The sequence below is a fragment of the Anarrhichthys ocellatus genome, unplaced genomic scaffold, assembly GCF_004355925.1.
Source record: "Anarrhichthys ocellatus isolate YVR2014 unplaced genomic scaffold, GSC_Weel_1.0 scaffold23, whole genome shotgun sequence".
NCBI classification, from domain to species: Eukaryota; Metazoa; Chordata; class Actinopteri; order Perciformes; family Anarhichadidae; genus Anarrhichthys; species Anarrhichthys ocellatus.
The window spans coordinates 1,212,084-1,224,557 of NW_022280053.1; the positions used below are offsets into that span (position 1 = coordinate 1,212,084).

General features: G+C 41.1%; 2 protein-coding genes across 2 annotated transcripts; both read right to left on the bottom strand.

Annotated features, from left to right (window-relative positions):
* Positions 1-468: 468 nt before the first annotated feature.
* On the bottom strand, positions 469-3,803 carry dck (deoxycytidine kinase). The gene is made up of 7 exons (XM_031860256.1): positions 3,713-3,803; positions 3,315-3,430; positions 2,479-2,672; positions 1,943-2,090; positions 1,702-1,817; positions 1,264-1,363; positions 469-554 (listed from the first exon to the last, which is right to left on the bottom strand). Exons 1-7 carry the CDS (start codon positions 3,801-3,803, stop codon positions 528-530), a joined length of 792 nt encoding a protein of 263 aa, XP_031716116.1. The 3' UTR covers positions 469-527.
* An 885-nt stretch (positions 3,804-4,688) lies between these two features.
* On the bottom strand, positions 4,689-11,994 carry LOC116390548 (MOB kinase activator 1B). The gene is made up of 6 exons (XM_031860342.1): positions 11,701-11,994; positions 10,546-10,712; positions 8,678-8,771; positions 8,123-8,256; positions 6,894-7,057; positions 4,689-6,786 (listed from the first exon to the last, which is right to left on the bottom strand). The coding sequence occupies exons 1-6, from the start codon at positions 11,712-11,714 to the stop codon at positions 6,709-6,711; spliced, it is 651 nt and encodes a 216-aa protein (XP_031716202.1). The 5' UTR covers positions 11,715-11,994; the 3' UTR covers positions 4,689-6,708.
* Positions 11,995-12,474: the final 480 nt, after the last annotated feature.

Here is a 12,474-nt window from a genome sequence, read left to right on the forward strand (position 1 = left end):
ATAAATATAAATATATATATATAAATATAAATATAAATATATAAAAGGCATCTATTAATCTAAAAATAAAAGGCATCTATTTCAGGTAATGAAATCCCATTGGAGCTACCAGGTAAAGGAAAGCTCAGCAGTCAAAAAATAGCTGACCGGACAGCTGCTCAGGAGACTGGCGACATCTTCTGGAAGAGTTGGAACAGCAGGAGACTAATACTTGATGTGGAAATCAATAATCCCTGGATTTACATTTACAGCTTTCATGGTAAATATTAGACGACCACAAACATTAAACAAGCATTTCAAGTTTATTGTCATTTGCACACAAAGCATTATAGAAATACACAACAGATGTAAGAAAAAGTTAATACGTTTATTTTTTTTAATATGCTGCAGGTCAGATCATCTGTGATGATTTTACTTTATAGAAAAATAATAGCCACCAATGAGGCATTTCATAGTTATAAAATTCTCTCCATCCAGCGTTTCCTCCTTCGTGAAGCCGATTAGATTTTCCAATCGCAGAGCGATCTTCACAGCGTGCTCAAGAACTCCTTCACCTGAAACAGAACCATACTCGTCACGCTCAGTGACAAACATCGCTCTCCGTTTCTTTTGTTTGCTTCCAACTTGAAAAACAAGTTGCTTTGTGTCGTCTGTGCAGAGGATAGTGTGGGACCACTTCCTGTTAGTGAATCTGTAAAGGAGCCCGTAAACGCTACATCAGCAGCTCTTCAGGCCTCGTTTCCGTATGTGAAACCCGAGTGTGTATCTCGGTATCACAGAGATCTCACTGTGCACATGAATTAATCCTCAAAACCTGTTTATGTTGTTAAAGGTCAGCTGCAACAAGTGAGATCTTATTTTCCCCAAAGACTAATAATGACAACTTCTTCAAAACTGTACAGATAACGCAGGCATCAAGTATTCAGAATATATCACAATATTAAAATGCTCAGTTACAGGTCCTGCAATTAACCCTTTACCCAAATAGAAGTCTGGGTAGATGGTTTATTATAACCTGACTAGTATCATCCTATTTTGTAGGATTTTATTGTTTCTGCTCTTGTGAAGCACTTTGAGCTGCATTTTAAGTTATGAGCGGAACTATAGAAATAAAGATTATTATTAATAATAATAATTTAAAGCCCTGTAGTGTTCCAACAGGATGTTTCCCCTCAAAGTCCTGTTGGAGTATTTGGATGGAGACAAATCCGAAAGCATCATTTGACCATTTCAAACCTTTAACGAGGCTTAACCGTCACTCACCTTCTCAATCATGTCGGCGCTCTTGATTTCATTCCCTTTAAAGTCTTCATTCACATCTATGGTCAGGACTGGCACGTCACTGAGATACTCAAACTCCATGCTGAGGGCCACAAGCAGCATGGGAATCATGGTTAGTGAAAAAGGACTTCTTTATAGTGGTGAAGCTTTGTTCATCTTAGTAAAATACATCTTGTACACACAACGGACCAGAGACACAACCCGTGTCCCGCCTCATCCATTTCTTTTAAAAACACATACTAATAAATTGCCCAATGTCAGCTGGGATCGGCTCCACCCCCCCCCCCCATGACTCTGACCAGGATAAGCGGTTAAAGATGATGGATGCATGGACATACAAACACGTATTGTATCCTCTCAGAAATGCATAGTTTCTGATGCCAAAGTGCCATAAAGGTCAGTGTGCATGTGTGGGCTCACGTCATGGTCTTGTGCTGCAGCCAGCTCTCGTGCTTGAAGTGGAGTTTCTCCAGATACTCCAGAGGGATGTCTTGCTCTTCTTCTCTGCCTCTCAGGTGCAACCGCTCCAAACATCTCTACACGTGCACATCAAAATGGAAATTAGTACGTTGTTTTAATTCTAAGGTGAAAACATCTCCATTTTCCACAGCAATCACTCTACTCTGATGTGTGAACACTATAGTAAAAGAAGCAGAAGTACCTCCGGTGAAGCTCTGAGGTAGATGATACCGTCCAGCTCCATGTGCTTCCCAAACTGGCTGTGCAGCCAGCCGTGGCAGTCCTGGTAGAGGGACCATTCTGTCTCATTCATGCACTCGCTCTCATAGAGGTTGGCTGCAAAGATGTACCTAGGACATTAAGGACAAGGAGTTTCAACTTAAAACAGAAAAAAGGACCATATCAGTGTTTAGTCGAAGCTGCACAGTACTCACATTACTGCGGTTATCTTTTAAATATTTTTTAATTAAAAAGATTGACTGCATTCTTGAGCCATGACGTGATAAAGTTACATAGAGTCGACTAAAAATATATAAAATAGGAGTGCGAGTGTGAGGCTAGGCCTGCAGCAGTGTGGTAGGTCAGAGATGTTTGACCGGTAATTGCATGATCATCTGTTCCTCTGGGTGTGTTTTTTAAATCTGCATAAAATGATTTCTATACTTGTATGTGTGAAATAGTCATAAACATATACAAATATTTTCATTTGTAGATATTCTTCCGTTGTGTCACTGCTACCTGTCACTGTAGATGGACCGCTCGAAGAACTGCACCGGGTTCTCGGCCTCGCGGAGCTTCCCGTTGGCCGACCTGATCTGAGCTCTCACCCGGCTGATGCAGGCGTAGCTCTGGAACGTGTAGGCCCACCTCTCCGGTTTCTCGTACATCATCTGCAACATGTTCCCTCCACTCCTCTGAGATGTGGTCAGCTCCTGGGGAAGAGGGCGAATTTAAATGTGTGCATGAAGTAAAAAAAAAAACTCCCTATTGGGATAAACACACCTGCAACAATCACAGCTTAGTGTACAGTGCAAGGCCTTGTAATATCTGGTCATTTATAATTAGCAGTGACTGCATATTTTCAGACATATCAAACTCTTTGATGACATTTAATGAATAAAAATAATGTTTAATGTGTATTTTTTGCTGGAGAGATGAATAAACAAGTAAGTATTCAACATAAATCTAATCAGCTCCAAATTCCTTATGCTATTAGTGCTAGTATTATCTAATACTCCATCTAAACATGTCCTGAAAAGTATGTATACTGAGAAGGAGTGTGAGGCTCGGCCTGCAGCAGTGTGGGAGGTCAGAGATGTTTGACCGGTAATGGCATGCTCATCTGTTCCTCTGGGTGTGTGGCGGTGGTGAGTGACCAGTGCAGATATGTGGACAGAGGGCAGCTGCACTCTAAACACAGACTCCTCCAGTTATCTCTACAGTGCAACGTTGAATCAGCGGTTGTGAGAGGATTGCAGGATAGTGCGGAATAAAAAAAACACATCCATCAGACACCATAAAGTGTCTGCATGTGGGCGTCAGCTGGGAGCACTGAATTAGGAAATGTACAGTACCTCAAAGTCACTGCCTTTTGTTTGCACGTTGCACCATCTGGCGATTGGCTCTGGTACCACCTGCCAGTCCCCGCTCTCCTGCACCAAAAGGCGCACAAAGGTGGACTTGCCCGCCGCTGTGCACCAAGGAATAATGCAGAAATTCAAGCTCAGCATTGATAATAAAAACATGTAGCAACACATAAAGCGCGCGTATTGGCTACTGGGTAGTAGAGGGAGTGATAGTAGTCTGGTTAATGGCGGTAAACGCTTCATGTTACAAAAATAAAAGTCTTAAATCACTGTCCAACGACAGTTAACGTCACGTTACTGTAACGGACCAACTGTTACCCTGCCGTGAAGGTTTTTTAACTTGTTTAGTGGAATTTCGCTTTTGCCATAACAAGCTCTGCACTCACCAATGTTTCCCTCGATTGATATCCGGTGTATCTTTTTCTCCATCGAACCTTTCATTGCATCGGGACACGGCCTCTTGGAAGTAAAAGACATGTTTTTAGCTCATTAATAAGCTTATAGATTTAAGCGGGTGTTGCAGCAGCTGCAGGAACTTCCTTGTTGTTTAAAGTTTGGCGCGGGGCGGCAGCAACTGAAGACCGGAAGAGGCGGAGTTTGCACAGCTGTGTTTCCGCCCAGGAAGCAGCTGCTGTCGCTCACGTGTCTCCGGCTCCAGGCTGCTCTGTGTGAGTGTTGTTGTTCCCAAGTTAGCGGTGTATTACCAAACTGTTCAAACACTCAATTGCAAGTAAAAGTCCTGCATTCAATATGGTAAGTATAAGTATATTAGAAGCAACAACATGTACATGTAATGGTCACTGTTATAGTGGTGTTATTACGCATGTTTTGCAGCCTATATCAAATATTTATCTGAAAAGTAACTAGAACATATGCTAATTGAATGTAGTGGAAAAAAGTACAATATTTCCCTCTGAAATGTAGTGAAATAGAAGTATAAAGATATTGAAATACTGTACTCAAGTACCTTAGAATTATGAGTAAATGCATTTATGTAAGCCAAAGAACCAATACCACAAATTATAAATACTCTACCACAAGTAAGGTCATGTATTGTAGATGTTACTTCGGTAAAAGTACAAGAGTATCGGCAGCAACAAAAGTAAAAGTACTCTTAATCCAGAATTCTCTGCTTCAGACTTGTATTCATATTGCTGCATAAACATTAATGCAGCACTTTAATGTTGTAGTTGGTTGAAGTGGATCTAATTGAAACTGCTTTAAATACTTTGGGTTGGTTTAGTATACAACAATGAATCATACTTTATAAACTAGTATGTACAGATACCTCAAAAAAAGTACAGTACTCCAGTAAATGTACTTGATTTCCACCGTGACGCTGCAAGGTAAACATACAATTCATTCAAAGAGTCAAGACCACCTTTATTTTCCTTGTAAACAGCATAAATCAATTCAGTAGCATTGAAACCCTCTACCAAGCCATTATATACAAACATGTCATCATTATTACAGTCGAGGAGGAGCACACTGTAGGCAATAGGCTGTGTTACGGCATGAGATGCTTCCAGGATGATTTCTATTACATTTTCAGATATCTGGTGAGCAGTAACATTCATAATAGTTAATTAAGGACGTGGAAAAAGATACTCCACAATAAAAACAAACAAGATTTTAATATCCAAATAGGGCGGGGAAGGGGAAGCAGCCTCTAAAAAGACTCGACGCATTCTTTAAACCAAAAGCAACCACTCCGTGCTCGCTGAAAGAAAATCATCTTTAAGACAGGTCTAACCCTCAGTATTTACACGTGTGCATTGAAGTATTACACCTCGGACAAATTATATATAAAGATATATATAAAATGTTCATCTCACCGGGTTTTCTTTTTAACCAAACCTGAAAGAGAATTCCATTTCCATCACACAGCAGAATTAACGCATGATGAAGGAAACGTAACATTAGATAAAGTAGGAGCCGGTAACCCTTTTAGTGTTGTGTCAATTATTGCATAGTAAACTACACTTTGAGCTCAGGAAGGGTTCATGCATCTGCTGTTTGAAGCACGGCAACAAACAACTCCAGACCATTAGACAAAATAAAATAATAATAAAGCAGAAGAAATCTCACTTGTGCCTTGGAGCCAATTTCAGCAAATCGACATTCATTTGGGGGGGAAATATGAGGGAGGAAATAAACTATGATCAGTCACATGATACAGCGTCTCACAAAGCACAGTCTATGCAGAATAAACATTCAGGCAAAAGAGGTCAGGGAAATGGTTCAAAGTGCTTTATGGCGAGTGAGATAACGAGGGATGCAGCAGCATAATCCAATTCTAAAAGATGCTTCTATTGTTTTTGTAACTGTGGCGGTTTTGACTTTAAACACAGGTCTCTACTTCTATTAGAGCACATTTATTTACAATTTAAGGTTTTAGATCCCTTGAACACTTTCCCTAAAAATGTGTTTCCACTTCAAGTTGAGGGAAACCACTGGTACACGGGAACAGGTCACTAGAAAACACTAAAAGTTGAGCCGATTTTGAATCCCTGCTACGACGCGACGATAGCCTAGCCTCACTTCTATGTCCTTTAACACATTCATTTATCATAACCTGCACAGAACCCTCGGGAAAGACACTTTCTAACTAAATAAGGAAAAGGTTGGAGAAGAGTGTGGTTTTAAAAACAGAAACAAAAATATCTTTAAACCAGGTTATAGTACAGATAAGAGGGAATTAAGAATCACAGAAAATTTGATGTCAGTGGTATATGGCCTTTATCTTCTTATAGCTCTCACTGTTGATATAGGGCAATTATGAGCCATGCTAGGCACTTAGGATTATTTTGTATTGACAGATGTGGGCTCTTACAGATGTGAAAAGTAACCCAGATCCTTCTATGTAGACTGATGGATAAAATAACTAGCTAGTGTGGTGAAATGGGCTGAAAGGCTGGCTTCACTTCTTGCCATAACACCAACAAAGCCCTAAAGTTACGATACAGCATCTCTGCTTCCACACTCTTCTTAGGAATGGGAATCTAAGAGTGTGAAACCGCCTTGTGTTTTCAGAGATCCAAATGTAAGAGAAAAGAATCTGTGCAGTGAAATAGAAAACGAATGAACATATATGTCTATATTATCCTTAAAGTAAGCCGTGACTGAATACTGGGGCTCTTTCCGTACAGCTAAAACCATTTTGTCCAATATGTTAATCTGTGGTTTGTTCAATTGAGTGTGTAATCCCTGATAGCATGAGTCCTGGTGCCTTAAACCTATCAAGATCCTTCCTTCTTCCTGGCCTTCTTAAAAACATTTCCCCGAATGGAAATATAGTAGATACTGCATACATACAGCCAGGGCGGGGTGGGTATCTGTGCAAAAATAAGAAGACCAAAAAACACAAGGATTACATCGTCGTTTATCTGTCCTTGGTTGTCAGTTTTTCAATGAGCTCCTGAAGTGGGACCAGCTCTTTCCTGTCAATGAGGTTGAACTCCTGAAAGAGAAAAACATAAATCACATGACCCACTGTATGCAAATTCTTTGCTATTATACAGTGTAAAATACGTAAAAGTCAATATTCAAATGTCAGGGATTCTATACCTGAACAAAAAAGATGAAGTGTTTGAAGGACGTGTTGAGGTGGGCCTCCTCCTGCAGCTGCATCACAGAGTCAAAGTGCTGGTGGTAGATATGAGCGTAGACCCTGAACAGACGCTTCAGAATTGTCTTCGCCACCGACATAAAGTTTCTCTTAAAGGGGACACCTTGAGGGGCGAGAGAGAAAAGCTGATTCACAAAACATGCAACCAAAGACATAGATAGTACGATCACAAAGAGCTAATTACTTAAAGGGGAGTTTATTAATACTTTGTTCTTTTTCTATAATCTATTCCTACAAATGCCCAAAAAGCTCAGAGCAATGAAGGCAGATGCAGCTATACTTTGTTCTCTGGATTGCAAATGTCTTTAACGATTTAGGGGAAGTGCAAACGGTCATGAGTGCAACACAGAACCACCTCACGCTAATGCCGCTACCATCTGTGGTTAGGAAACTATGAGGTTGTTACAACAGCACTGCTCCGTACAGCTCCCATGTGCTGTGCAGTCGATTCAGTGGATGTGTGGGGGGGGGGGGTTTGGCAGAAGCCCGGTGGGGAGTTGCTCCCTACAGTGTACACAGAGCTACAGTGCAACCCAACATCAATTATTCAGAAGAAGCAGGTGACTGACAGGACAAGGAGCTCTTGATTAAAAGCTCCCACCTGGGGCTGGACGTGGCCCACTCTTCACTTCTTCACCAAACTAGACTATTTCATGATTATCAATCATTTATAGGCTAGAGGCTGGTGTTAGTCCTGACAAAGTCAAACATATTAAAAGGTGTCCTGTGGAGCTTGTGATCTTATGAGGGAGTCCCTGCTTTGTTAAAGATGGTGAGCAACTATGAAATGGATCCCAGTCATAGATCTTGTGATTGTGGAACCTTTAGCCCTTGGCTCCTTCCACTGAGATGTACCAAACAGAGCAGATATTCACTTGTGCTGGCTGCCGTCCAGCTCGATTCAGGCTGCACCCGAGACAGCACAAGCCTCTGCTAGTCGGGAGGTTGAGAACCGTGTTGGTATGCATGTGAAGTCCGCTACGTTGTGAAGGAGAGAAACTTCTGAATATGTTCAGTCACTGGACCGTTGTCACTGTTAAACTCTACAGAAAAAGTGTTTGCAGAACTATTGTTGTTCTTATTTAGAGCCGAGCACTAATGAACACCAGAGAGTAACACAACGAACAGACGGCTTTGACAGGATGGAGAGAATGGACACGGGGCATACCGATCTTTGAAGGGAAAAGTGTCTCATCATCGAGCTGGTCCTGCACCCAGGTCATGAGGTAATCAATGTACTTGGGAGCGGAGCATTTGATGGGCTTCTTGATGTTGGTTCCATCCGCCCAATGGTACTCATACCTACATGATACGTGGACGACAAACATCAGATCATGAAAACATTCGTGGATTCCATCTCCACTCATTCACCACTGACGTCATTTAATGTAGAGCAACGTTCAGAGTCACCAAACACATAATTCTCATCTGGATCCTTTGAAGAAGCCAATCTAAAGCTCGCGAGCTATCTTCCCTATGAGACACTAGCATGTAAAACACTGACGATCCACTGATCATGGCAACAGGAGGCCAGAGGACGGTATTTTACATGATCCTGATAACAAGTGGGCTGTGTTTTCCATTAGAATTATGGTCACATTTGCTGCCAAATGGATCCAAGTTATTTTGACAACACCTCTATCCCACACCCTGTTGAGCCTCGGCAGTGCAAAGCTTGTGGGCTGGTTTTGTAACACTTACGGGTGGAAAATTATGAACTTACTTAGGACCCGCAGACATGACTGGACAGCTTTCCTCTGTGCAAAAATCTGTGATGGTGCCATACAGCATGTTGATCTGGTTGAAAAAATCCACAGCTGAAAAAAAAGAAACTCTATTCAAATCACGTGTACACGAGACCAAATACCTCATGTGCCAGCACAAACAGCTGGCGTCGAGTTTCCCCAGTCCAAACTGTAAACCAGTGCACACTCCAGTTATCGGGAACAAATGGTGTTATCTCTCATTCCCATCGGCAGAGCGCCAACTTTGGCTTTCCATCAGTGTGAGAGATCCATTTAGAGTGTTGGCAGCATTGGTGTCGGTGCTCCATTTGCTAATCTCCCAGAAATAAAAGTACATATTGAACAGCTGATGTGCGATGTCCTGTTTACTCAGTCTCCAATTGAGACATTTTTGTCCAAAGTGTTACGTTATTGACACTGAAGATTTCAGTACGTTCAGCATGCTTCTGTTAAAAAGCTGAAAGCTCTTAATACTGTTTCTGCCACTGAAGTAGTTGAAGTTAGATGTAACCAGGGAGGCAGACCAGCATTAGATACATATTTCAAGGCAATACCCGGCTTATCTACCGTTTAAACACTTTGTTTGTGCATTTTACAGTTTTAAAGTAAAACTTCAGATGAATCATGACACACAACCACTGGGAATAACATAAAAACAGGTCCGCCGCTTTGGCCATGCTATCAACACGTTCACTTTGCCATGACAGGTGCCAACGTCATCGTCACCATGAGACTTCCCGTGGGCATCGACGACATAGAGATGCAGAGACAGCTGCAGCACATCAGAGATGCTTAGGTGATACAGAATAAACTAGGAGACATTTACTGCATATCATAACCTCCTTTCTTCCTCTACTGTCACTATCCATTACAAGCAAAATGCCCCAAAAAAAGAAGCTTAAACGCATGAAGTGAACTGCTTCTTGTGAACAGAGATCATCAGGAAAGTCATAAACAGCAATTTCATTCTGACTTCCCTTTATTGTGCAAGTTAAAACATCCAACAGCAATTCATTTGCACTTACCTCTTATGAAACTACAACACTAGTATTGCAATGATATAGCCGAGCCATCTCGCCGGCACACTTAACATAGCTGCAAAATGTCTGAACTCGCTGATACACAAGATTCACTGTTAACACTGTGTAAAAATAGAGAAGTAATACAATCACAATCCCCGTTTTCTTGTGCTAAAAATGGATCCAAAATGCATCAAAGCCCATAAATCAAAATCAAACGTAAATAACCTCAACACACTTCGAATGACAGCACAAACTAATTTATCGACGCATTCACTCTCTTGTTTTGTGATCTGCATTAAAGTAATGTAAACGCTTGATCAAATCACCATTGAAATCCTGATCACTTTACGTTATACTGCAGGAAAAGTACTTTAAATAAAAGGCCAATTCATCTGTTAACACGCCGAAACTCTGAACATCTCAAACCCTAAAGGCACTCTGACACGACAGGAAGTTAAGCTCCTGCTGCTGCTGACCAGCAATTTGTCTCAATTCAGAGGAATGTAAACAAGGCTCTCACAGCACAGACAATCGAGTCTGTTTAACATTCACAGTGGTTCTTCCAGCATGAATGCACACGGCCTTCCGGGGGAATGCCAAGATCTTACACCCTGATAGCTCACTCTCAAACTGATTCTTGATGTGGACTAATTGCGAGTTCAGGAACACGACTACTTGAGAAGCATGCAAATAAAAAAAACAATGAGGAGAGTGACGGATAAAGAGATAAAAAGGCGTGCGACGGTGCTGTCCTGCCAGGAAGCTGAATTTAAAAAGGTGTTTTAAGGAATGGAGAGGGGAAAAAAGGTGAAACTGGCGCTTACTGTTGACTGCGACCCACTCATTTAAGTCTTCACCCTCGGGCAACATGACTGCCATGCGCAGGTTTCCACTTCCCAGTGTAGCCTCTGCATGTTTCAACAGCTCGTACTGGTGAGAACCCTCCGGGATATTCTTCTTGGGCTTGAACGTCTTGGATGAACGGTTTCCACTGTGAGTCACATTTCAAAAGAGGAAGAACAAACAGGGAGGTAGTCAGATATGATGACAAATCATGCGATCACAGCACCTCTAAGTGAGGGACTTTTTACTGACAAAAATTTTGGATCTCCAAAGAAAAGAAAAGAAAAGAGTTGAGCTGTTGTTGACTTGATGTGTTTGCCAGAATCAGAGTGACGGACCAGAACAGTGCGTCTCTCTCTCTCTGTGTGTGTAATGAGGCCATTTGGGGAGGTACTGTGTTCACTGGCCCATTAAACAAGAATTTAAGTCATCACAACATGGAAGGTTGCACACTAAAACTGATTCTCCTTTAATTAAAGCATTAACAGCTATTCAAACCAATCTGTATCAAAATCAATACCCTAGATAATTGTATTAAAATATGAAATTAATTATATTTCAATGGGGTAATGTTACAGAGCAGTGGTTAAACCTAAACTCATCTTCTTCCCTTTACCTAAAAACACTCACATCCTCACCAGAGGGCACTTTAATGTTAATGCACCTCTGATTTCATCCACACAAGGGCTTTTTGAGTAGCTAGCTAAATATCAACAACATATTCTTGTTCCCTCAAACAAATGGGCCAGAGACTGATTAGTGTCCTGTCACATCGGAGCTGGATTAGCTCGTTTTTAACAGTGTTCACACCAGCAAATATTCAGGCCAGCCGGGAATGAGAACCCCTCTATGTTAAAAATTAGCTCAGAGGGTCAGTATATTGTAGCTTAGAGTTTCATGGCAGAACATAATAACTGTACAAATAATCTACAATCGATGCCGACGTTAATTATCATTAAAATCTAGAGAATCACACCAGACATTCGGAGGTTAGTCCAGCAAGTAGTCGTAGCCCGTATCATTGCTATCGCTAGCTAGCTAGCTGGCTGTGTAACGCTAACCCCATTAATATTTCCCCAAATACAAAGCTACATGGCAAGGCAAAAATAAGCACCCGTGGCAGAAATATTACTCACAAAAGAAAACTCATGTTTCCTCCTTGGACTGCAGAAAAAAAATCACTATCTTGGCAAATAGCTAGCAGGCAGACCGAAGGGATTGTTTACTAAAAACTCTCAAGTCTCGCACGTCCTCGGTTCTTTTCGGGCTCCCGTACGCGGTCCTTGAGACGAATCCGAAATAACTATTACTGTGGCGGAACCGACTAACAACATTTACGTTAGTTAAAGAAAAAAACATGAATGTTATGGACAAGCTGGTCCACTGTGAACTGTTCTGTACGCTGAGAGGCAGCAGCGTACTGAATGTAATGCGAACTTCTTCTTTTTGACGTTCAGGGCAGATCAGACGCGTATCTGTAGTGTGCTGCCACCTAGTGGATGGAAACTATCAGTACTACAATTTCAGTTAAAGATAGATTTAATACGATATTGTACAGGGGAAAAACAGTTATGCAGCTAGGGAATCTGCTGACTTTGCTGAGTACAATATATATGATACATATATACATTTTTTTTAATGCCTCACCTTTTTATTAGTCTAATAATCAGACTTAACTGCCATTTATATTATATGTATTGGTTTATTTGATAAGAGACAGTGCACATTAATAAAAACATTGCTGTAAATGCGCCAGAGTTAACCAAGAGGCTCTTTTTCATCTGTAGACATAAGGCAGATGTTACAAAGTTGGAGTACAAAGTTAACCTAAAAACAGAATATAAAATTCAATTTACAAAGTTAAGCAATATTGACCCTTTACAATAAATGCACAAACAATGAAAGAAGTG